At 42.7% G+C, this 27620-nt stretch overlaps 1 protein-coding gene across 1 annotated transcript in view; it reads right to left on the bottom strand.

The window, feature by feature from the left end:
* Positions 1-27620, bottom strand: part of AGMO (alkylglycerol monooxygenase) — a 311710-nt gene that overhangs the window by 86358 nt on the left and 197732 nt on the right. The window contains exons 9-12 of the mRNA XM_077490703.1: positions 25112-25246; positions 21849-21965; positions 18503-18585; positions 14749-14854 (exon numbers count right to left, since the gene is read on the bottom strand). Coding sequence (XP_077346829.1) covers positions 14749-14854; positions 18503-18585; positions 21849-21965; positions 25112-25246 — 441 coding nt within the window. The remainder of the gene's footprint in view (positions 1-14748; positions 14855-18502; positions 18586-21848; positions 21966-25111; positions 25247-27620) is intronic.

Here is a 27620-nt window from a genome sequence, read left to right as displayed (position 1 = left end):
CAGACAACGGCATCCTGTTTAATGAAAGCGGCATATATAAATAATTGAATCACTATATTGATTTCATGTTATGCTGCTTCCCCTTTTTATTTACAAAGGCATCCTGTGGTCAACTCTTTAAAAAAAAATAAAAAATTAAATAAGAGGAAAAAAGTTGGATATAATTCTTTCAAAACAGGCTAGCCTATCCTATTCAGCTCAAAATTTATTCCACATACGGTTCAAAACAATTGGTTTCTCCCCCCTTTATGGCTTGCTCTGCATTTCCATGACACTTCATAAACTTTTTCGAGCTCCATCTTGAAAACCACTATCCTTATACCTGGTAAGCAAGACGGGGGAACACCTAACAATGCTCCGGTGGAGTTTAGACTAGTTTATGAAGTGCCAGAGGAATCTGGAGCAGATCTGGGCTGCGGAAAGCCGGTGCAGGCTCTAGGAAAGGCTCAGTGAGCATAAACATGCCATAAATAGAGGGATGAAATGGGTCAGATCCAGCCAAACACCGCAGTAATAGCACACAACTAATGCACGTTTTTAAGGGTTGGGGGGGATGGATAGTTTAACGCCGTCCTCAAGAAGGAACAATGAATGAAGCACAGACACCAGCAGAGGAGAGGACTGAATTGGGTGTGGGATTATAACAAAAGGACCCTTTGTGGTCCGGGCAATGAAATATAAATATGAACATCGATTGTTGGGAAAAAAAAATATATATATGTATATATATATATGTGTGTATATATATGTATATATATATATATATATATATATATATATATATATATATATATATATATATATACTGTAGGTGTATATACACACAGTATCTCACAAAAGTGAGTACACCCCTCACATTTTTGTAAATATTTTATTCTATCTTTTCATGTGAAGAAATGACACTTGGCTACAATGTAAAGTAGTGAGTGTACAGCTTGTATAACAGTGTAAATTTGCTGTCCCCTCAAAATAACTCAACACATTAATGTCTAAACCGCTGGCAACAAAAGTGAGTACACCCCTAAGTGTAAATGTTCATATTGAGCACAAGGTGTTAATATTTTTTGTGGCCACCATTATTTTCCAGCACTGACTTAACCCTCTTGGGCATGGAGGTCACCAGAGCTTCACAGGTTGCCACTGGACTCTTCCTCTCCTCCATGATGACATCACCGAGCTGGTGGATGCTAGAGACCTTGTGCTCCTCCACCTTCTATTTGAGGATGTCCCACAGATGCTCAATAGGGTTTAGGTCTGGAGACATGCTTGGCCAGTCCATCACCTTTACCCTCAGCTTCTTTAGCAAGGCAGTGGTCATCTTAGAGGTGTGTTTGGGGTCGTTATCATGTTGGAATACTGCCCTGCGGCCCAGTCTCTGAAGGGAGGGGATCATGCTCTGCTTCAGTATGTCACAGTACATGTTGGCATTCATGGTTCCCTCAATGATCTGTAGCTCCCCAGTGCCGGCAGCACTCATGCAGCCCCAGACCATGACACCCCCACCACCATGCTTGACTGTAGGCAAGACAAACTTGTCTTTGCACTCCTCACCCGGTGGCCGCCACACACGTTTCACATCATCTGAACCAAATACATTTATCTTGGCCTCATCAGTCCACAGACCAGTAATCCATGTCCTTAGTCTGATTGTCTTCAGCAAACTGTTTGTAGGCTTTCTTTCAATTTGATGCAGTGTGTGGCTTATCGTCTGAGCACTGACAGGCTGACCCCCCCCCTTCAGCCTCTGCAGCAATGCTGACAGCACTCATACGTCTATTTCCCAAAGACAACCTCTGGATATGACGCTGAGCACGTGCACTTAACTTCTTTGGTTGACCATGGCGAGGCCTGTTCTAAGTGAAACCTGTCCTGCTAAACCGCTGTATGGGCTTGACCACCGTGCTGCAGCTCAGTTTCAGGGTCTTCTTATAGTCTAGGCCATCTTTATATAGAGCAACAATTCTTTTTTTCAGATCCTCAGAGAGTTCTTTGTCATGAGGTGCCATGTTGAACTTCCAGTGACCAGTATGAGAGAGTGAGAGCGATCACACCAAATTTAAAACACCTGCTCCCCATTCACACCTGAGACCTAGTAACACTGAGTCACATGGCACCGGAGAGGAAAAATGGCTAATTGAGTCCAATTTGGACATTTTCACTTAGGGGTGTACTCACTTTTGTTGCCAGCAGTTTAGACATTAATGGCTGTGTGTTGAGATATTTTGAGGGGACATCAAATTTACACTGTTATACAAGCTGTACACCCACTACTTTACATTGTAGCAAAGTATAATTTCTTCGGTCACATAATGTGAGTGGTGCACTTACTTTTGTGAGATACTGTGTATATAGACTTTTGTCCAAAGGGCGTGTGCCAGGAACCTGTCTTGCATACTAATGGTACACACAATTGTCGGCCAACAAACACGAACGTAGTGACGTACTAGACATACTATGAGACGATAAAGAGGAAGTTCAATTGTCAGGCGCCACCCTTTGGGCTCCTTCTGCTAATTGCATGTTAGTAGAAGTTTGGTGAGTGTCGATTTGCACTTTTCAGTTTGTTTCTGAATGGCCATGTTGCAGAATCGGAGGCGAGAACATGCTATTATTGGGCTTGGAGTTATTGCTTTGACTCAAGTCCAGTCCAGGAACAGGAGGAGGAGGAGGAGCTCTTGGACCAAAAATTGGTTGCTTAATGGTGACCAACTATGTCATATGCCTTTGCTGCAGGAGCTCCATGAGAATAATCCGCATGATTTTTGGAATTATCTCCGGATGATGGACCCCTGCTTTCATCAACTCTTGGCATTGTTGACCCCCTATATTAAGAAGCAGGACACCTGCATGAGGCTTGCCATTACTCCCGAGCAAAAGGCTCTTTGCCACCTTGCGGTACTTGGTAATGGGAAGAAGTCTCTTTTACTTCAAGTTTACCCCTGGGATCCCCCCCAGGCTCTGGGACTCACTATTCCAGACACCTACTCAGCCATTAATCAAGTCCTGCAGAACTACTGTATATTAGGGTAAGTTTTTACCTTTAAGATCACATTATATGTATTAATGTTTTCTAATGCTTTGTATTAATTTGTTGATTCCATAGTTATCAATATTATAAGATGTTATGAATGTCCTCTTTGTCCTCATGCATGCTGTAAGCTTTTCCTGCTCCTTTTTTGGCCTACATGCACATTTTCCTTCACTAACCTCCCCAGCATGCTATCCTGGGCCCATACACACCTAGCCTAGTAACTTAATAATGTTTTTTGTCAGCTACATTTTTGAGTTTACCCCAAACAACCCCTAAAATGTGTCCAAATGTTCTTGTTGTCCTCAAATTCAGGTAGGGTGTAAGAGGCAATTTTTTTGTGTCCCAAACTAATTTTGAACCCTCCCCCCCCCCCCCCCCCCCAAAATGCTAGGTCAAAAGATACAAATACTCTATCTGCTGACTTTGCAAAACCCATACACACTATCCCTCTTTTGTGTTCATATTTCTGGCTCAATTCACCAAAGCATGTAGTGCAAGTGCCTGCCTGATTACCTTTAAATTGTACCGTATACATTTTTTGTCTCCTATTATATTGATAGTTTATTTCAGAATGTCCAAATGTGCTGCAATTTGGAAAGTGTGTATCCCTATTTTTGACATTATGACACATCGTATCTTTCCACTGGGCTGCCAACAGTGTAAGTAAGGGGGGGGCTGGACAAAGTAACACACATTATTTATGCATTCACCTCTCATGGAAGTGGGGAGGGTTACCTGTCCAAAACATCTACCCATTACCTCCCCCCAACCATAACATTTTTACAATGGGCCACCAGAGGGGGTGAGGAATCAGATAAGTTGACCTTACACTTTGGTGTATAAATACTAATTTAAGTTTTAGGCTACATGCTCACGGACGTTTTAAAAAACAAGCTGCAAAGCTAGTACTGACGCTAGGAAAAAAGCGGCGTTAAAAACTCTATTTTTTTTCACATTTCGCATTGTGTCAATAACCGTTTAGCCACGCTAGCTTTCAGCTGCGTTTCTCTGTCTCTATTCAAAATCAACGGTTCCCTATGGGAGCCCATTGATTTGAATATAAGTCGCACCAGAAGATGATCCAACTTGCGGTGCGACTTGTGTGCTGAGAATTTTGAAGGGGAACCCCGGCAAAATTTTGCATGAGGTTCCCCCCAAGATCCATACCAGACCCTTATCCGAGCACGCAGCCCGGCAGGTCAGGAAAGGGGGGGAGGGGAACGTGTGAGTGCGCCCCCCCTGCACCATACCAGACCACATGCCCTCAACATGGGGGATGGGTGCTTTGGGGCAGAGGGGTTCCCAATTATGCCCCGGGTGAGGACATCACAAGGGGCTTGTCCTCTACCTTACATCTTTGGGTGGACCCGCCCCATGCCAATATAAGTCACTGCACACGGCGGACCCAGTATTACTCCGGGAGATTGCGTCAAGTCAACATCGGAAGAAGAACAGAGGGAGAAGGCCCAGCAAAAGAGCAGAAAATAGTGAAGATAGCGGAGAAGAACCGGAGAGGGGAGAAGACCCAGCAAAAGAGTAGACGATAGTGAAGATAGCGGGGAAGAACCCAAGAGGGGAGAAGACCCAGCAAAAGAGCAGAACATAGTAGCAGAGAAGAAACGGAGAGGGGAGAAGACCCAGCAAAAGAGCAGAAGATAGTGAAGAGAGGGGAGAAGAACCGGAGAGGGGAGAAGACCCAGCAAAAGAGCAGAAGATATTGAAGAGAGGGGAGAACAACCGGAGAGGGGAGAAGACCCAGCAAAAGAGCAGAAGATATTGAAGAGAGGGGAGAAGAACCGGAGAGGGGAGAAGACCCGGCAAAAGAGCAGAAGATATTGAAGATAGCGGAGGAGAACCCAAGAGGGGAGAAGAACCAGCAAAAGAGCAGAAGATAGTGAAGAGAGAGGAGAAGAACCGGAGGGGGGAGAAGACCCAGCAAAAGAGCAGAAGATAGCGAAGAGAGAGGAGAAGAACCGGAGAGGGGAGAAGACCCAGCAAAAGAGCAGAAAATAGGGGACAGAGAGGAGCCGGAGCTGCTTTAATAAAATATTTTCAAAACCTTTGTAGTGTGTTTATTTTTGACACTTTTGACACAATTGCTCCCTGATTGTGGCTTGCATGTGGATTTTCTGAACACAAGTGGATTTTTTGAACTAAAGTGGAGAGTTAATAACCAGGAGTTGTGCTTTGACTGCTTCTGCTTGACTGCTTCTGCTTGCAAGTGTTGTTTTTGGGGGTGTTTTATTTTCTCCCCTCCTTTATTTGATACATTTGCTAGCAGTTTTTAAAAGACCTTTTTTCTGACACTTTTTAAATAGCATTTTTTTTCCCCCTCTTTCTTCCTACCAAATTAGGGGAGGGGTTAATTGTTCACAGGTGTATAAAGGTAGTTATACAACTCCCCCTTGAGCTTGCTCCCTGATTGTGGCTTGCATGTGGATTTTCTGAACACAAGTGGATTTTTTGAACTAAAGTGGAGAGTTAATAACCAGGAGTTGAAAACAGGAGTTAAGACAGGAGTCTCTAACCTCTATCCTACCTCCATCCTCCCCTCCATTTTAAAGATCCCACTGCAAGGGGCAACCAGACAGCTTTCCAGAAATGTCAGGCTGACAGCAAGCCAGATTCACCGGAACCAGAGTGTTTAAAGGGGACAACCGCAGCCAGGTAAGCTCGCACCTCCACTCCCCCCCCCCCAGTGATTGTTCCAGGGACTCCGTCCGACCGCCTACGGGGGTCAGGAAGGAATTTTTGCCCCACTGGTGCATTTGGCTGCTACTGTCAGGGGGTTTTTCGCCTTCCTCTGGAACAACCATAGGTTAGCATACCCCTACCTCCGGCCTCCTTTCCATTTTTTACGCTATCCTAGGACGACTATTCCAGATCACAGCCAGACTTCTTTTCTAAGCGGAGACCTCCACCTTAAGTAAAGGCAGCTGGAACAGCCAGCAACCGAATACAACAACTCCTTCCGCATCCATATAGGCATCCCCTGATCAACTTGCGCGCTAATAGCCTCAAGCACGGCGGCAAGTCTGATACCTAGCCCCACCTCAGGATCAATACCCTGATCAGGATCATCATCTTAGGCCCATAGTACCATCAACAGCATCCACAAACCATGTGCTACTTCAAATACTCAGCTGAAGTTCTGCACAGACTAAGGAACATCAACACCACATTGCCATCTTCCATACAAAAAATACTTCAAAGAGAACAACTATTAAAAACCGGACGACAAGCAGCTCCCAACCACAGGAAGACATCTACTCGACCACTACAATTAGATTGCGCCTTGATTACGCCAGGTCTGCAGTCAAACATAGACTGGAAGTACACGACTTCATCATCGAGAACAATGTAGACTGCCTCTTCATCACCGAAAGCTGGTTAACCTCTGACTGCAACACCATCCTCACCGAATTGGTGCCGGAAAACTACAGGATCCTAACCGAACACCGGATAGGGAAAAAAGGAGGAGGCCTAGCAGTGATCTTTAAAGGTCACCTGGATCTCACTAAACCATCATCTCAGAACCCAGTGTCTTTTATGGAAACCCTGACGCTACATTTTCAACCAACACCCCATGACACCACTCATATTCTACTGTGCTACAGACCACCGGGACCAAAGTCCAATCTTCTTTCACCCCTCACGGAATCCTTTGCAATGCACACCCTAAAATTCTAAAATTTCCTGGCACTCGGAGATTTCAACCTTTGGGCAAACGAGCCTAAAGACCCCATCGCAACTGCCTGCATCAATCAACTAGAAGAACTGGGCCTACAGCAACTGATAAAGACTCCCACGCATGGGTCAGGACACACCCTGGACCTCATTTTCAAACAGAACATCGACGTCAACATACTCGACAACATAACTCTGCCATGGACGGATCACCACGCCATCAAATTCAAAATCACTACCAACATGACCAACGCAAAACGGAAACCTGTAACAACGCACTGGACCAGATCACATAAAAAACTGTACTCCGAAGCCTTCAAAACCACTCTGTCCAAAAAAATATCTACAATAACCTTAAACCACTCTACGGAGGAAACACTCAACTCCCTGAACAAGGCATTACTGCAATCAGCAGACTCGGTAGCACCAAAACGCAGGGCTCTCATCAGGAAGAAAAATGCTGGATGGTTTAATAGCTCCCTCTCCGTACTAAAGCAAGAACGCAGAAGAGCGGAAAGAACATGGAGAAGAAATCCCACCGAGGAAAACCTATTTAACTACAAAGGTCTGACAGAGAATTATCGGAAAGCAATCTTCAAAGCCAAAAAGGACCACTTCTCATATACAATCTCAACGGCCGCAAACCAACCACAGGAACTGTTTAAACTGGTTAATCAATCAATGAATCCGGTGTGCCTAGAACCCCCAGAAAGCGAATCCCAGGATTACTGTGACAAACTGTCGGATTTTTTCATCGATAAAGTCAAAACCATCAGGGAAACAATTTGTCAGAAGAAAACATCCAACCTCAGCCAGCAAATACATAAAGAGGATGTCCGCACCAACATACCACAACCGGCAAAATTTTCACTATCCCCAATTACCGTAGACACCGCAAAAAACATCATTAATAAACTGCGTGACAGTACCTCACCTATTGACATCATCCCCACAAAACTACTGAAAGAATGCTCCGACATCGTGGCTCCAACCATAACCCACCTCATAAACCGATCAGTCCACGAAGGGATTGTTCCCAGCATCCTCAAACAAGGCATCGTCAAACCTCTACTCAAGAAACCAAACCTGGACCCTCAGGATCCAAACAACCGTAGGCCGATTACAAGCCTCAACACCATTTCTAAGATCATGGAGAAAGCTGTAGTACATCAGCTACAACTTCACCTGGATACTCACAAACTCCTGGACCCGCTGCAATCAGGCTTCCGCCCGGGTCATGGAACAGAAACAGCTCTCCTCAAGATTTGGGATGACGCCCTCGAAGCAGCAGATGACGGAGAGCCGTGTCTCCTCGTACTGCTAGACCTAAGTGCAGCGTTTGATACAGTAGATCACAATACTCTACTTGTCCGCCTCACAGAAGTAGCTGGAGTCCAAGACATAGATCTCCAATGGTTCGCGTCCTTCCTAGGAAATCGGTCACAGACAGTGAAACTAGGAAAATTCCTCTCCGAAACTCGGGCAGTCACCTGCGGAGTCCCTCAAGGCTCTCCGTTGTCACCCGTTCTCTTCAACATTTACATTCGCCCACTCCTTCAAATCATCAGATGCTCAGATCTCTGCTTCCACTCTTACGCTGACGACACGCAACTTTATTTCCGGATCAATGGAAAAAAAGATCACCAACAACAACTTGAAAACTGCCTCAAATCAATAGAGGACTGGATGACCACCAACTCCCTCCAGCTGAACCAATCAAAGACAGAGCTTCTTATCTTACACCCAAATCATAATCCCGCAACCAAAACCTCCTGGTCTCCACCAACCGTCTTTGGGCAGACTATCTCCCCAAAGACCAAAGCGAAGAGTCTCGGGGTTATTTTAGACGCACAAATGCGCAAATAGGATCTGTAGTCAGTCGATCTCACCATCTGCTACGCATGCTTCGCAGACTCATCCCTTTTATCCCAAAGAATGACAAAGCAGTGGTAGTTGGAACAATCATTAATTCACGACTGGACTACGCAAACTCGCTTTACATAGGATTACCACAATATCAACTTGCGCGATTACAACTGATCCAAAACACGGCGGCAAGGCTGATAACAGGAAAAAAACCCTGGGAATCCATTTCTCCTTCACTGAGGAGCTTACATTGGCTAACCGTAAAAAATCGGATCACGTTCAAGACCCTTTGCCTCACCCACAAATGCGTGCATAGAGAAGCTCCGCAATACCTAATGGAGAAAATAAATCATTACACACCAAACCGCAGTCTTCGATCAGCCAACAAAAACCTCCTCCTCGTGCCCAAAGCCCGGTATAAATCCAAGGGGGATCGGAGATTCGCTGTCCAAGGGCCTCGGCTATGGAATGCTCTACCAAACAACATCCGCCTGGAAGAAAATCACCTGGCTTTTAGGAAAAAACTCAAGACCTTCCTCTTTTAGCAGATGATCAAAGCTCGCCACAGCGCCTAGAGGCGATTCAGTTCGCATTGTGCGCTATATAAGTATTTCATTCATTCATTTAGGTGAATGGGTAGGGGTAGGATGTACCCCATACTCATTCACCTAGGGTGGGGGGCTGTGATCTGGGGGGCCCCTTGTTAAAGGGGGCTTCCAGATCACGATAAGTCCCCGCCCGCAGACCCCCACAACAACTGGACAAGGGTTGTTGGGAAGAGGACCTTGTCCTCATCAACATGGGAACAAAGTGCTTTGGGGTGGGGGGGGGGGTGCGCAGGGACCCCCTCTGCCTCAAAGTTCCCACCACCCATGTTGAAGGCATTTGGCCCGGTATGGTGAAGGAGGGGGGGCCCTCGCTCATCCCCCCCCTTTTCTGACCTACCTGGCTGCGTGCTCGTATAAGGGTCTTGTATGGATCTTGGGGGGAACCTCACGCAAAATTTTGTTGGCGTTCCCCTTCAAAATTAGCACACAAGTCGCACCGCAAGTCGGATCATCTTGGTGCGACTTCTATTCAATTCAATGGGCTCCTGTAGGGAAACAGAAAAATGCGGGACGGTGCATAGCGCTGTGCATACAGCGTTAAGCCCCATTAAATCCTTTTACCAGTGTCTGGCATTTTTACAGCTCTAGTGCTGGAGCCTCAGAACGCACTGGTCCTTTTTTTTTTTTTTTTGCAGCTTAAAAACGCCTATGCCACTTACAGCTCAAACGCCACGGTGGGAATGAGGCCATAGGCTAACATGGAGAGGCGTTTTTAAGCTGCAAAAAAACGCTCAAAAAAGTGGCTGTAAAAACGTCTGTGGGCATGAGGACTTATCCTTATGTTGGACAAGTGTGTTTGTGTCAATTCTGCTTGCAATGTTAGGTGCAGAAGTAGTCATTTCTTTTTTTAATCCACAGTTTCCTTCCAACCCATATCAGTGGGATTTTCCCAACTGTGGTGGTGCTATTAATGGAAAATACGTCTGGATTGTCCCACCACCCAACTCTGGCTTTGCAGCATAGTCCTGCTAGCTGTAGTGTCTGCCACATATGAGTTTTTGCATCTTGATGTTGTGAAGAACAGCCGCAACTCTGATGGAGGAGTCTTTAGTACAGTGACAGTGTATAGCATAGGTGCTTAACATGTGGCCCTCCAGCTGTTGCGGAACTTCAAGTCCCATCATGCCTCTGCCTTTTGAAGTCATGCTTGTAACTGTCAGCCTTGCAATGCCTCATGGGCCTTGGAGTTCCACAACAGCTGAAGGGCCATGGGTTGAGCACCCACAGTGTATAGCAGGGGTAGGCAACCTGGGGCCCTCCAGCTGTTGTGGAACTAAATTTCCCATGAGGCATTGCAAGGCTGGCAGTTAGAATTACTCCCATAGGCATGATGGGACCTGAAGTTCTGCAACAGCTGGAAGGCCACAGGTTGAGCACCCATGGTGTATAGTATTAGCACTGATCACTGTATTAGTGTCACTAGTGATGTCAGTCAGTTAGTTCCCCTCAGTGTCAGTTAGTGTCAGATTGTCTGTTGCACTATCATTATAGGTTGCTGATCACCGCCATTTGCAGTATTAATATATATATATATATATATATATATATATATATATAGTCTGTGTATGTTTGGATATTCTTATCCTTTTCCTTTTTACTTAATAAGAACATTGAACAATAAAAAAAAAATTACAAAAAGATTTTGGTATACCGTATATCCCATAGTTTGTAGATGCTATAACTTTCATGCAAAACCAAATAGATATACACTTATTGGGTATTTTTTTTTCTTTTTTTAACAAAGGAATGTAGGAGAATACATTTTGGCCAAAATGTATTTATTTATTTTTATTGGATATGTTTTATAGCAGAAAGGAAAAAAAAATATTGTTTTTTTTTTTTTTAAATTATCAGTATTTTTTGTTTATATAATAATAATAAAAAACATAATAACAAAAAAAACAACAACCCAGAGGTAATCAAATACTACCAAAAGAAAGCTCTATTTTTGTGAAAAAAAAAAATTATATCAATTTTGTTTGGATATTCAACATTTTTAACCACTTGAGGACCGCCGTATTGCCAATGTACGTCAGCACAATGGCACAGGCAGGCACAATCACGTACATCTACGTGATTGCCTTGCAGCGGGTGGGGGGTCCGATCGGACCCCCTCCCGCTGGTTACGGCGGTCCGATTCGGTCCAGGAGCGCTCCGTGATGAGGGGATGGCCGTTGGTTTTCGGCCACCCCCTCTGGATCGCTCCTGGCCAATGAGAAGCTTCCTCCCCTGTGTATTGTTTACACAGGAAGGAGGAAGTGATGTCATTCTCCTCGGGGCGGTCTTTTTGACCGGACTACGAGGAGAAAAGTAAAAGTAAGTGTGCACCAACACTACACTGACATGTAGGTACACACAGGCACACAAACCCCCCCCCCGATCGCCCCCCGATCCCCCCCCGCCCCCCCTCCCCCCCCAGTCACAGTGTCACTGATTGCATTGATCATTTCTTTACTGATCAATGCATTCAGTGTCAGTTGTGACAGTAAAAACTGTCAGGACAGTTAGTGTTAGGTCCAGGGTAGCCCCCTATTACCCCCCAATAAAGATTTAACCCCCTGATTGCCCCTAGAGTTAACCCTTTCACCCCCTTTTGCCAGTGTCACTAAGCGATCATTTTTCTGATCGCTGCATGTGTCGCTAGGTAGCTAGTTATTTTTTTAGGTTCACCGCCAGGTTTTTATATCGCTAGGTACCCCGATATACTACCCAATAATGGTTTTAACCCCTTGATTGCCGCTAGTTAACCCTTTCACCCCCTTTTGCCAGTGTCACTAAGCGATCGTTTTTCTGATCGCTGCATCAGTGTCGCTACAGTCGCTAGGTAGCTAGTTATTTTTTTAGGTTCACCGCCAGGTTTTTATAGCGCTAGGTACCCCGATATACTACCCAATAATGGTTTTAACCCCCTGATTTCTGCTAGTTAACCCTTTCACCCCCTTTTGCCAGTGTCACTAAGCGATCGTTTTTCTGATCGCTGCATTAGTGTCGCTACAGTCGCTAGGTAGCTAGTTATTTTTTTAGGTTCACCGCCAGGTTTTTATAGCGCTAGGTACCCCGATATACTACCCAATAATGGTTTTAACCCCCTGATTTCTGCTAGTTAACCCTTTCACCCCCTTTCACCAGCGATCACAGTATAAGTGTCACTGGTGACGCTGGTTAGCCAGTTAGTTATTTAGGTTCCCCGTCAGGTTTTTATATAGCGCCAGGGACCCCCATATACTACCTACTAAAAATTTGAACCCCCTGATTGCTCCTAGTTAACCCTTTCACCACTGATCACCGTATAAGTGTTACGGGTGACTCTGGTTAGTTTGTTTTTTATAGCATCAGGGCACCCACCATTTATTACCCAATAAAGGTTTAACCCCCTGATCACCCGGCGGGTGATATCAATTAGGTTTTAGGGTCAGGGTCTGCGTCGCCCCAGGCAGCGCTAGGTTAGTGCCAGTACCGCTAACACCCACACACAAAGCATACACCTCCCGTAGTGGTATAGAATCTGAACAGATCAATATCTGATCTGATCAGATCTATACTAGCGTCCCCAGCAGTTTAGGGTTCCAAAAAAACGCATTGTTAGCGGGATCAGCCCAAATACCTGCTGGCACCTGCGTTTTGCCCCTCTGCCCAGCCCACCCAAGTGCAGTATCGATCGATCACTGTCACTTACAAAACACTAAACACATAACTGCAGCGATCGCAGAGTCAGGCCTGATCCCTGCCATCGCTAACAGGTTTTTTGGTAGCATTTTATATTCAAATCCGGAAGGCAGTGCTTGGTTTTCGGGGTCCCGTACGTGGCTAGGCTCCCAAAAAGTCCCCCACATGTGGTATCCCCGTACTCGGGAGAAGCAGCAGAATTTATTTTGGGGTGTAATTTGACTTCTGCCCATAGCATGTGTGAGCAATATATCATTTAGTGACAACTTTGTGCAAAAAAAAAAAAAGTTTGTAATATTCCCGCAACTTTTGGCAAAATATAAAATATTCCATGGACTCAACATGCCTCTCAGTAAATAGCTTGGGGTGTCTACTTTCCAAAATGGGGTCATTTGGGGGGGTTTTGTGCTATTTTGGCATTTTATGGACTTCGAAACTGTGATAGGTAGTGAGGAGTTAAATCAAAAATTTGCACCCTTAGAAATCCTGAAGGTGGTGATTGGTTTTCGGGGTGCCGTGCGCGACTAGACTCCCAAAAAGTCCCACATATGTGGTATCCCCGTACTCAGGAGAAGCAGCAGAATGTATTTTGGGGTGTCATTTAACATATGCCCATAGCATGTGTGAGCAATATATCATTTAGTGACAACTTGGTGCAAAAAAAAAAAAGTTTGTAATATTCCCGCAACTTGTGGCAAAATATAAAATATTCCATGGACTCAACATGCCTCTCAGTAAATAGCTTGGGGTGTCTACTTTCCAAAATGGGGTCATTTTGGGGGGTTTTGTGCTATTTTGGCATTTTATGGCCTTCGAAACTGTGATAGGTAGTGAGGAGTTAAATCAAAAATTTGCACCCTTAGAAATCCTGAAGGTGGTGATTGGTTTTCGGGGTGCCGTGCGCGACTAGACTCCCAAAAAGTCCCACACATGTGGTATCCCCATACTCGGGAGAAGTAGCGGAATATATTTTGGGGTGCAATTCCACATATAACCATGGCATGTGTGAGCAATATATCATTTAGTGACAACTTTTTGTAAAAAAAAATGTTTTATTTTTTTTTGTCATTATTCAATCCCTTAGGACAAAAAAAATAAATATTCAATGGGCTCAACATACCCATCAGCAATTTCCTTGGGGTGTCTACTTTCCAAAATGGGGTCATTTGGGGGGGATTTGTACTGCCCTGCCATTTTAGCACCTCAAGAAATGAGATCGGCAGTCATAAATTAAAAGCTGTGTAAATTCCAGAAAATGTACTCTAGTTTGTAGACGCTATAACTTTTGCGCAAACCAAAAAATATACGCTTATTGACATTTTTTTTACTAAAGACATGTGGCTGAATAAATTTTGCCCTCAATGTATGACTAAAATTTAGTTTATTCGATTTTTCTTATAACAAAAAGAAGAAAATATCTTTTTTTTTCAAAATTTTCGCTCTTTTTCCATTTATATCGCAAAAAAAAAAAATCGCAGAGGCAATCAAATACCATCAAAAGAAAGCTCTATTTGTGGGAAGAAAAGGACGCAAATTTCGTTTGGGTGCAATATTGCATGACCGCGCAATTACCAGTTAAAGCAGCGCAGTGCGAAATTGCAAAAAGACCTCTGGTCCTTAAGGTATTTATTGGTCCGGAGCTGAAGTGGTTAAATAAAGTAGCCCAGTGCTGAATAAAAAAAAAAAAAAAAAAATGCGCTGGTCGTTAAGGGTTGGGGGTAAAACCTTCCAGAGCCGAAGGTGTTAATAAGCATTATTAGAAAAGGAAAGTTATTTCAAGGGTTCCTCCACCTTAAACGGTTGGGAAATTCTGTTTTCGGCGGTCTCATTGGACTTTAGTCACTTCCACAGAATAATGTAATATCGCGATGTAATAATAAAAATATTTACCTCGCAAATACTTGTCAGTACAGGAATATCTGTGGCCAGGAATCCGTATTTCTGAAGCAGCAGAAACACGAAACATCGGAACATTTCCAATACAGCCGCTCCCGCTCTGAGGAAATAGTGCAATGTAAATACAATTTAACTAAGGTTTTTTTTTTTTTTTTAAACATTACAGAAAAAAAAAGAAGCATAAAAAGGTATGAATGTAAACATAAAAATGATACTGTATATTTAGGTCCATTTACACTTGCGAGCCTCCAATGTCATGCAATTTCCACTGCTACTTTGGTGCGACTTTGAGTACGACTTTACACTCTCCGGACCTAAGTGGCATCAAAGTAGTCCAGGCACCTTATCGGAGTTGCTGCAACTTTAAAGCACTGATTTGTATGTTGCCATTGAAAAGAATGGGCTGTGACTTATCATGTCCCAAGTTGCATGACAAGTCGCACACATGTGAATGGAGCCTTAGAGGTCGGTGTATTAATGTTTTACCGAAGATTTACACACTTTTCTTTTCTTTGGCTTTTTCTCCTCTGTTTTCACCTGGTGATCTGGCCAGTAACACTTCTCCTGTATTAGAGCACACCCCCCCTCCCCCCCACTCTGGATGAAGGAGAACAAGAGGCACGACAGCCAGCAGCATTGTCAGTCTGGGGGGGGGGGGGGTTTAATGTATTAGCAGATTTAATTACACCAGTGGTCTCCAAACTGAGGCCTCGGGGCAAAATGCGGTCCTTTGCTTGCCTTTATCTGGCCCTTGGGGCGCCATTCCTCCTACTGTTCCACTGATACCAATGATGGGTAACCTTCCTCCCACTGATACCAATCATGGGGCACTATTCCTCCCACTGACACCAATGATGGGGCACTATTCCTCTTCACGGGTCACTATTCCTCCCACTGACACCAATGATGGGGTACTATTCCTCCCACTGATACCAATCACGGGTCACTATTCCTCCCACTGACACCAATGATGGGGTACTATTCCTCCCACTGATACCAATCACGGGTCACTATTCCTCCCACTGACACCAATGATGGGGCACTATTCCTCCCACTGACACCAATGATGGGGCACTATTCCTCTCACTGATACCAATAATGGGACACTATTCCTCCCACTAATACCAATAATGGGCCCCTATTCCTCTCACTGACATGAATCATAGGGCACTATTCCTCCCACAAATACCAATGATGGGGCACTATTCCTCCCCCTGACACCAATGATGGGGCACTATTCCTCCAACAATTACCAATAATGGGGCACTATTCTTCTCACTGATGCCAATGATGGGGCACTATTCCTCTGGTATGGTTTACTCCCACTGACCACAGTCCACCCCCCCCCCCCCCCAAGCCTGAGGGACAGAAAACTGGCCCCTTGTTTAGAAAGTTTGGCCACCCCTGAAGGAAACTAACAAATTGAAGCCAAACTGCAGCTTACACTTTATATGCAGTTACAGCAAACAGTGTTAGTGTTAAAGAGGAAGTAAACCCTCTCTAAATAAAATAAAAATAAAACACCCTGGAAGACAAAGGCATAATGAGCTAGTATGCATAGCATACTAGCTCATTATGAATTACTTACCTCAGATCGAAGCCCACGCAGTGATCCTCGGTCACCTCCTCCATCGCCGCCATGATACCCGGAGTGACTTCCATGTATCGCGGCTCTGGCCAGGATGACGTCACTCCTGCACATGTGCACGGGAGCCGTCAGTGATGGCACGATCCCATTCATTAAACGGCACGCTCAGTGCGCCTGCGCCGCTGTCTACGGTGACGTCTTTCTTGCAAATATCTCCTTAACTATGTAGGTTAAGGAGATATTTCTTGCACCTACAGGTAAGCCTTAATCTAGGCTTACCTGTAGGTCAAAATGGTCTGTAAAGGTTTACAACCACTTTAAATAGTTCATTAAATAGTTCATGGTCTTATCCATGTAAACTTATTTTTTTTTAAAACAACAGACTTGCTGGCTGGATCACCAGATGAAAGTAGAAGACAGAAAGCCTAAAAAAAAGTAAACAAATGCAGCCATCACATCTAGGAATCGGTATCCAAGAAGCAAGAAATTGAGTGGGATTATAACGGTGCAGATATATAACTTTTAAAATTTCAATATTTATTACTAGCATTTTAAAACAATATCACCATTAAAAAACATTTTTTTAACCCAGAGACATAGTGGTACTTAGTCTGCATAAAGCGGTATAGATGGATGTCCCGACATGTTTAGCCTTTTAATTAGGCTTCCTCAGGGGATGTTATCCGTTGTAAGGTTATCCACTTTCCTAATTTTCATAGACTCAATGCAGAGTATGATCATAAATATATTCAATGAATAACCAGGTCAGTTTCCAGCATAGGAATGGGGGTGGCTACAGGAGGCAGACAAGGACTAGACTACAGATTGACAGTATGTTAACCACGGGGTGTTTTTTTAGCATACATTTATTCTGTAGTCTAGTCCTTGTCTGCCTCCTGTAGTCACCCCCAGTCCTGTGGTGGACACTAACATGTTTATTCATTGAATCTACTAATGGTCATATCCTGCATTAAAGCGGAGTTCTGCTTAAAAAAAATATAAAGTCAAAGTTTAAAGTCAGCAGCTACAAATACTGCAGCTGCTGACTTTTAATAATCAGGCACTTACCTGTCCCACAGTTCAGCGATGCGGCGCACAAAGCCTCACTCGTCTCCCCCCTCCTCTCTGCGGTGCCGGAATTGTAACTGTGGGCGCCCGGCTCCCACTGTGCATGTGCGAACCACTCCGTGCGCCTTGACTGGCCGGTCAATCATCTGGGACTTGTGACGTGTCCCAGATGATTGCCGAGTGGGAGGCGGGAGAGCTGATCTCACTTCCGATGTCACCGTGTGCCGGGAGTAAGAGGGAGCTGGGACCCTCTAAAAAGAGTGTAGCCACTCCCCCCCCCCCAAAAAAAATGACATGCCAAATGTGGCATGTCAGGGGGTCACCTTCCCTTAAAGCGGAAGTATAATTTTTGGTAGGAACTACGCTTTAAGTCTGTGAATATTAGGAAAGTGGATAACCCTACAGCCGATAAAATCCCCTGAGGAAGCCTAATTAAAAGGCAAAACATGTTGGGACTAAGGACCACTATGTCTGTGGATTACAAAAATGTTTAATGGTGATATTGTTTTAAAATGCTAGTAATAAATATTAAAATTGTAACCATAATCTGTGGTTTGAGTTATATATCTGCACTGTTATAATCCCACTCAATTTCTTGCTTCTTGGATAGAAAATAACGGGATGAGGTGCTGTAAATCATAGCGAAGTATCCACACAAAAAACATGATCTAAGAATTGGTAAGCTGCAATTATATTAAATATTTGATTTTGGGTTTAATACCTAGGAACGCATTAGCGTCGCGGCAGACGTCACCTGCCAACGGGAAATCCCTGACGACCTTTTTAATTATATTGACTATACTTTAAAAGTAATTTGATTATTATTGCTTTGCCATCAGGACAAATTGCAACCGTAATTATTCTCTGGCGCGGCAAAGATCCTGCTGTGTAATTATTCCCCCGTATCATTCGCTATATCGCTACTGCGTTTTTCTTTTTTTGGGGTGGCGTTGAGGAAAGAGACAAGGTTACCCACGCTTAGATCATTTATTAGGAAGACCAACTAATTACACAGAGATGAGAGAAGGAAAACAAATTATGAAAGGGAGGCCGAGGATTAAACAGCTGCAAGGTAACAAATGAAGGACTTGCCTGTTCTCCAGCAGGAATCCCAGAGACGTTAACATGAGAAGTATGTAGAGGATCCTCCCTAGGATGGTTATCGGTGATAAGATCTGCGCACACACAATAACAATGTTACAATTTGTTTCATTAGAGAGATGCTGGAAAGTAGGGCGGCATCTCTCGCCATCCCGGTGTGTGAAATAACAGCTGCAGGCAAATATCCCAAAGTGCCCTTACATTATGTATTTATTCACAAGTTATTAAACCCTATATCAGTGATGGTAAACCTTGGCACCCCAGATGTATTGGCACTACATTTCCCATAATGCCCATGCACTCTGCAGTGTAGTGGAGCATCATGGGAAATGTAGGAAATGTAGTTAAATAAATATCTGGGGTGCCAAGGTTCGCCATCACTGCCCTAGATAATGTTTTCTGTCTCCTCCAGATTGCAGCACTGCAGAAATTAGGCTTGCGGTGGGAGCGGCTGCTTTGTTAGTTGATGGATGGGAGGAGGAGGAGCTTGGATGAGGTTACGGAAGGCACAGAGCTCAGATATTGGGGGGGGGGGGGGGTCACCTGTGTAGTCATGTTCATTAGCAGCCAAAATACAAGTTAGAAAATGTCCTTCCCCCATTTTCTTGCACCATTATGTCTTATAGTGAGCTGATTGATGTTATCTTTTTGTTGTTGTAGTATACTGACATCTAGTGGCAGTTTTGGACCACTGCAACATGTTTATTATGGGGTATTGATATCCTCCTCTGTCCTCCCCTCTCCTGTTTAGTGCTAGTTAGCAGTGTTAAAGTGTTACTAAACCCAGGAGCCTGCATTCACTATATCTGGTCTCCCACAGTACACAGAACATGGAAATGCAATTACCGTATTTATCGGAATATAACACGCGCCAGCGAATAATATGCACCCCAATTTAAGAGGGAAGTTTCAGAAAAAAAAAACTTAAAAAAATAAAAATAAACCACTTTGGAGCAAAATAATGATCAGAGCATCAATGCAGCCTGATTAGTGCTCATCTGCAGCTTCAGTGCAGCCTGATCTGTGCCCATCTGCGGGCTGATTCTGTGCCCATCTGCAGCCTGATCTGTGCCCATATGCAGTCTAATCAATGCCCATCTGCAGCCTGATCTGTGCCCATCTGCAGCCTGATCTGTACCTATATGCAGTCTAATCAGTGCCCATCTGTAGCCTAATCAGTGCCCATCTGCAGCCTAATCAGTGCCCACCTGCAGCATTGCTCCTCACTGCAGCTTGATCAGTGTCCATCTTCAGCCTTGCTGAGGGGAAGGAGGGGACGAGCGCTGCCGAAATAGAGCTAGATCTCCTGTGCACTCAGGGGCACGCCCAGTCCCGCCCCTTGGCCCGAATCCTATGATGAACATAATGCCGGTTACAGTGCTGGGACGTCAATGCTAGGAGATGTCCAGGGGGCGGGACTGAGCGTGACTGCAAGCCGAGCATTCTAAATTCTAATATTCTAAAATTCGGAAATTCTAAAATTTGGAAATTCAAAAATCAGAAATTTCGGGAATCCAAAAATTTGAAAGTCCTAAAATAAGAACAAAAATTCAAAAGAACGAAGATCCGAAAATAACTATGAAAATCCAAAATATTTGAAAACCCAAAACTTTGAAAATCTGAAATAATAACAAACTAATAATAACTTATTTACTAATAACTATTAAATTATAGGTATTGGAATTTCCTTTCAAATTTGGCTGTTAGTGAACATAACAAATACAAATTTATCCAAAGTTCCGAATCATCCGAAATAATGAATGCGGTATCTAAATTAATGGAACGTAACGGATTAATAATAATAATAAACAATAATAATGACAATTTTTTATTGTTATTACTATTATTAATTAATTAACAGCCAAATTTGAAAGGAGATTCCAATACCTATAATTTAATAGTTAGTTATTATTATTTAGTTAGTTATTATTTTGAATTTTCGTTCTTTTATATTTTTGGATTTTCTTTCTTATTTTCATATTTTCGAATTTTCATATTTTCGAATTTCTAAATTTTCAAATTTATGAATTTGCGAATTTACAAATTTATGAATTTTTGAATTTACGAATTTCGATCATAACCCAAAAAAAAGAAAGAAAAAAGATGAATGAAATGAAAACGAACACATATTTAGGCAGTGCACATTGTCTACTGTCCGTCCTGTCTGGCAGGGCAATAGACACACTTGACTTTTTTCTCTGCTGAAGATAATGTTTACAGATCTTGTCCCTCCCCTAGCCTGTTAATGGGCAGATAAAGGAGAAGTAGCATGCTAATGAGCTCATCTCTCTGTCACTCTCTCCCCTCTAATTGTCATGCTCCTTCTTAGCATATAAACACTGCAAAACAGTAGTACTTTTTTCTGCCCTGAAATGTCCTCAGTTTGATGGGCAGCATCCTTCCCCCCACTTCTTCTGAGTCCAGGTCATCCCGGACCAGCCCCCCGCCTGTAAGTGGACAGTGAAAGGAGAAGCAGCACAGTGATAAGTTCATCTCTCTGTCATTATCATCTCTCCTCCTTCTGGCATACTCCTGGTCAGCATATGAACAGATTGGCTCATTATGCTGCTTCTTCTCTCCCCCAGTCTGAGCATTGCTGTACAACGGATTACAAAAGCATGATACCAGGTCAAATTCAATAACTTACACTGCTTGCATTAAAACAGTACAATTAATTTGTGTATGTTGCTGAATAGACCAATGAAATGTCTTCTTTAGGAAATGTATTTCTTTCTAGGTGCATATAGAAGAGCCATTTTCAACCAGGGTTCAGTGGAACCCTATTGTTCCTCCAGAGGTGGCTAGGGGTTGCTTGAGCTGTGGCTGATTTTCCTCCTGTTTGATGGTGCCTACATAGTTCTGAGCCAATGCCACTTGGAGGAGCCAGTGGTATGACATCAATGATCTTTATAGCTCTCTGTGTGGGGGCAAGTCTTACACTAACCACCAAAGTAAGGGGCATTGTTCCCACTGGCCCCCAATGAATGGGGTTTTATCAGAGGTTCCCCAAGACTTTGAAAATAGTTTTAAGGGTTCTCCTGGGCTAAAAAGGTTGAGAAAGGCTGATATAGAGTGTACTTTGAAAAAAAATTGCCTAAGCAGTCCACATTGCAAAATTTAAGACCAATTTGGCTGAAACTTCAACATCAGTAACTTTTGTAGTTATCAGTTTTACCAAAATCACTGCTTCTCTCTACTTATAATATCCATCGCTATATAATTAATATTTAATGACTGAAGTTTAATGTTTAATGGTAATGACTTTCCCGGAAACATATATATAAGTTTGAAAAGCTTTACATTTGTGGCTTAGTAACAGTGAAAAGAAAGGACTTACATGCTTAGCTTCAAACATGTGTTGATAGATGGCGAGCAGGAGAATAAAGTGTATGCATGAGTAGATTTGTACAGCTTTGGATTGTTTGGGATTATAAGGCTTTTCATCTCCAGTAACCTGCAAAAATATCAACCATCATCATATTCCTCATCATCATATTTTTTCCGAATGCATTGACAAATTCTGAAGTGTACAGAATACACAGAAATACACTACATGGAAAAACGTAAGTGGAGACCTGATCATCCATCACGCCTACACTGTATGGGCAAAAGTATAGAAAATGTGGAGCCCCTTCCAAATTATTTCAGTGAAGGGTATTGTTAATATGACAGCATACAAAGACATTTTAGACAATCTTCCCAACCTTGTGATAACAGTTTGATGAAGGCCCGTTTCTAAGCCAACATGATGAGCACCAGTCTGGTGTAGAGGAATGTGAGTGGCCTGCACAGAGATCGGACTTCAACCCTACTAAACTTCAACTTTAGGATGGATTGGAACTCTGACGTCTTGTCCAAAATCAGTACTAGACCCCACAAAAACCGCATAGTAACAGTTTGTTGAAGGCTTCCTTCTCTTCCAGCAGGATGAGACATTGTTTCATTAGTTTGGTGTGGAGGAACTTGAGTGGCCTGCACAGAGATTTGGCCTCAACCCAACTAAATTTAACTACATTCAACTTTAGACTTTTTGTCCAACATCAGTATTTGACCCCACAAAAACCTTGTGGTAACTGTTTGTGAAAGCCTATTTCTATTCCAGAATGATGAGACATGATTTGACCAGTGGTATGGAGGAACCTGAGTGGCCTGCATAGAGATTTGACCTCAACCCAACTAATTTCAACTTTAGAATGAATTTGTATTCTGATTTCTTGTCCAGCATCAGTATTTGACTGCACAAAAACCTTGTGGTAACAGTTTGGTGAAGGCCTGTTTCTATTCCAGCATGATGAGACATGGTTTGACCAGTTTGGTGTGGAGGAACTTGAGTGGCCTTCACAGAGATCTGACCTCAACCCTATTAAACTTCAACATTTGGATGAAGTGGAATTCTGACTTCTTGTCCAACATCAGTAGGTGAACCCACAAGTATCTAGTGGTAACAGTTTGGTGAAGGCCTGTTTCTATTCCAGTATGACAAGACATGGTTTGACCAGTTTGATGTGGAGGAGTTCAAGTGGCCTGCACAAAGGTCTGAGCTCAACGCTCCTAAACTTCATTGTTAGGTTGACCAGTGCTTGACCCCAAAAATACTCTTTTGAATGAATGAGAACTAATACAGAAAGGAAGGGGGACTCTAGATTCATGCCCATGTTTTTGCTCAGATATCCAACAAGGTCTTATAATGTTGCTGTGATGGTCAGGTGTCCACAAACCTTTGGTCATATCGTGTAATTATACCACTTCCTACTCCAGAGGAGCTTACAATCAAAGTCCTCAACCGCCATATAAATAGACACTCCATATATACACTTACATTTTTGATGGAAACCAATAAACCTAACAAATATTTATTTTAGGGCTGTAGGTAAAGATGATTGTACTGACTTGCCCAACCAAGATTTACAGCATATTAGGCGGATTCATTGGAGTATTAAGAATTATTTGCAATCTTCATGGATAGCCAATTCATTTTTTTATTGAACTGAAAAATAAGTCTTTATGTTTCTTTACCATTTCAATAAAATTAAGTTGGTCACCATTTTTTGAATGTCATGATATCAATATCCGCTGGGTTTTCACTCATTTATAGCTACCCCCAACTGAATCCACTTCTAGAATCTTGGCAGCACTCAACATTGAAAAGGCATTTGACTCTTTGGCCTGGCCTTATATGCTCTCAGTTCTGGAGGCTATGGGGTCCAGGCCCAGGTTTTGGAAATGGGTGCAGTTACTTTACTCCTGCCCTTCAGCCCAGGTTAAGCTAGGGGGCGAGCTCTCAGAGCCTTTTCCAGTTAGGAGGGGTATGAGACAGGGATGCCCATTGTCTCCGGCTCTGTTCAGTATTGTGATGGAGCAAGTGACAGTGGCCATAAAGAGGTCCTGGTAATGGACTCGGGGGGGGGGGGGGGGGGAGACCCATGCCATTCCTTTCAATGATTTTATCTATATTGCCGAGACCTGACAATATATTACAGTGGTGAGTAGTTTTAAATTACATTTTTTCCCTTAGAAATGTAATTCTGCTGTGGTACTTTTATAAACACAGGAAAGATGCGCTACTTTACAGACATACTAAGGACACCCCCCAGGCACAATTATTTAAAGGAATATTTCATTTTTATTGTTTCACTTTAAGCATTATTAAAATCACTGCTCCCCAAAAAAAATATCAATTTTTAAAACTTTATTTTGCATGTCCCCTGGGGCAGGATCCGGGTCTCCAAACACTTTTTAACTTGCATATAAGCCTTTAAAATTAGCATTTTTGATTCTTCATGTTCGTCCCATAGACTTTAACGGTGCTTGCAACTAATTTTTTGCCTGTTCGCAAGCTCTGGTGTGAACCGAACCGAGGGGGGGAGGGGTTGTTCGGCTCATCCCTACTCAATATTGAACCCTACGGACTAAGACTGGGATGCCATGAAAGTTCATGCGCGTGTAAAGAGACGTGTCCCAATACTTTTGACAATATAGTGTATTTATAAAGTTTAGGAGTAAAAAATGTGCCCTCTGTAGCCAGCAGAGGGCAAACGGCAAACGCCATGCCTGCATTTTGGAGGCTTTTAACAGCTGATATGTGGAAATATTTCTCAATAGCAGGAGAGATCAGATTACACAGATTGATTATGGACTCAGAGATGGAACATGTTCTCCCTCCTAGCAGAGACAATATTTTCTTAAATAGTCAGTAATACAAAAAAATATATAATAATAATAATAATAAAATAGTAATAATACAAATTGTTCCAAGCATGCAGGCAACTTGCTTTTGCAAAAAAGTATTATGAAACCTTCTCATTTAAAAGTTTATTTTTTAATTAATAATTTATAAGAATATTTTCAAGATATGGTATCATTTCATTTTATGGTCTTTTAACTATTAAAATAAATGGATTAATAAAAAAAACTGGCAAGAAACCTAAATACTTGCTATTTAAGCGGACAACCTTGTCATTTAAGGTGGCAGAGGGAAGCTACGACTTGGCAGCAAATCTGTCCGCTGTACCACAAAACATATTGTTTTTGGACTTCTTGAAACACCTCATCTGCTTTCATCTGTCATCACCGGCGTGATTTAGGCATTGTATGATTTACCTTTGGAAGTTCCTCAGGAAGGCCGAGGCGAGGTTTTCCAGGTCCCCATCCTGGACCTTTAAATATCACAGACAGCTTGTTGGAGAAGCCCGGAGTGCTCCAGAAAGTCTTCCAAATGTAGATGAGGTGCTGCAGCTAGAAAAGCAAAATATCCAGATATCAGATTGGGGCTAATATACACATGCAGTAAGGATGACAATAATTAAAAGCAGAATTCCAGTTAGGAAAAATAAAATTTATGTTAAAAGAGAACATTGAAAAAAAAAATGGCTGCAATACTTGCCTCTGTTAGACATGTGCACTGCTAAAAAATGTATTTGTTTTCATTTCATTCGTAAGATAAGGAGACAGGTGCAATTTGTTCCGTAACAAAACAAAATTCGGCCAAATTTTGCATCTTTCAGACATTCGATGCATCCGAATGTCCGAATAAAAACAATTACGAATTTCAACTAATACGAAAGAAATTATAGCGAAAAATACGAATGAATTCAACATGATTCGTTAATTCGTTAAAGGTCTAATGAAACAAAAGGTCAACGCGGACTAAATCTTACAATCCAATCAGCTGATTCATTTTGTGCTGGAGGTTGGATTACTGGCAAAGTACATTCCTGAGAAGTGAGTGAGAAGGGTGTTGTATTGTATTTGAGCAGCGGAGAAGAGATATTGTCATTGTGTGTGTTAATGGATTCAATAAATAAATTACTTTCCAAACTACGAATCATTAACTATAATATATATGAAAGATTTGAAATGGCCTCTACAAACAAAAATAGGTAAATGAAAACCATTAAAAGTAGTACCATCATCCAGGATCACGGACAATGTTTCTTTCTACTAGTTTTGCGGACTGGGGCGCTTCATCAGGAAACATATCTGCAATTTAATTAACACATGATCAAAAACAATGTATTTAATCACATAAAGAAGAAAACAGTGTTTCACACAATATATGACTTTAAACAAGATACAACTGTTGAAATCGGGGCAGATAAAGAACCGCTTACCCGAATCCCAGCACACACGGGGCACAAAGCGTCACCAGTAAGGGGGTCTCCTGCAGCGACCGGGGGAGACTACAATTCAACAGGCTGGAATCTGGTTTACCCATTCCATGTATCTCATGTCATTCAGATTCCAGCTTGTCGAATTGTAGTCTCCCCCGGTCGCCGCAGGAGACCCCCTTACTGGTGACGCTTTGTGCCCTGTGTGTGCTGGGATTCGGATAAGCCATCCTCTATTTGCCCCCGTTTCAACAGTTGTATCTTGTTTAAAGTCATATATTGTGTGAAACACTGTTTTCTTCTGTATGTGATTAAATATATTGTTTTTGATCATGTGTTAATTAAATTGCAGATGTTTTTACTGATGAAGCGGCCTAGTCCGTGAAACTAGTAGAAAGAATCATTTTTTGTGATCGACTATCCCATTGTGATTTTCTTCATCACCTGGTGATGTACATGGACAGTCACCTCTTTTAATTTTTATTAATTAAATTTTTATTGATATTTTATCACGTATTGTGTATTAATAAACTTTTGTATATCTTTTTACATGATTGTTGTCGTACCTGAGCTTACCTTTAGTGTATTGTACCGAGATAGTCCATTTGCCCCCTAGCCCTTTTGGTGAACTATAATATATACCTGTATATACATATATACAGAAATATCGAATTATCCGAAAATGAATCGATTCGTTATAACGAATATTGATACTCTACAGAAATAAGGAATTATCCGAAAATGAATTAACTTAACATAACGCATATAACAGAACGAAATTATGTATTTTATGAATAAAAAATAAACTAAACTAAACAAAATTTTCCATTCTGCAGCAGTCTAAATATAAGCAATACGGCCCCTTCATCTCTTCCAAAACATGACGAGAATTTAACTCTTGACGTGCATGAGGGTGCACTGCAAGGGTGTTTTTTTTCTGCACTGTACATAATGATGCCGAGGGACCACCCACAGCCCAGACCGGAGGAGAGAAGAGAGCAGCACCGGAGACTTCCATAGCAGGGTGTAAAAGATACCGTATATGCCGGTGTATAAGACGACCGGGCATATAAGACGACCCCCTAATCTTACTGTTGTTTAAGCATTTTTTTCTTGTACTTACCGTATAAGACGACCCCCTTCCAATGCTTCCGACGCTTGATATTCCGTCCTTCTTGCTGGAGCAGGAGCTGGCGCCATATCCTTCTTCCTGCTTTTGCTGGAACCAATCACGGCGAGCGATGTATTCTATTAATGAATACAAAGCCTGCTTGGATCGGCAGAGACTGTATCATCATCAGCCCGCGCCTCTCTGACTCTCAAAGCCAATCCGAGCAGGCTACTTCTGGATTGGCAGAGGTTGTTACTCCAATCCGAGCAGGCTCTGTATTCATTTGTATACATCGCTCGCTGGGATTGGCTCAGCGGTATATACTGTATGTAGCCGAAGCTACATACAGTATTGCCGAACCCTCAGCAGGCATCGGAGGAGCTGATCTGGC

Source organism: Lithobates pipiens, unplaced genomic scaffold (assembly GCF_037356315.1).
Source record: "Lithobates pipiens isolate NorthernLeopardFrog02 unplaced genomic scaffold, aLitPip1_a1.2 Scaffold_19, whole genome shotgun sequence".
Classification (NCBI taxonomy): Eukaryota; Metazoa; Chordata; class Amphibia; order Anura; family Ranidae; genus Lithobates; species Lithobates pipiens.
The sequence above is the reverse complement of the archived record's forward strand: the minus strand, read 5'-3'. Positions and strand labels throughout refer to the sequence as shown.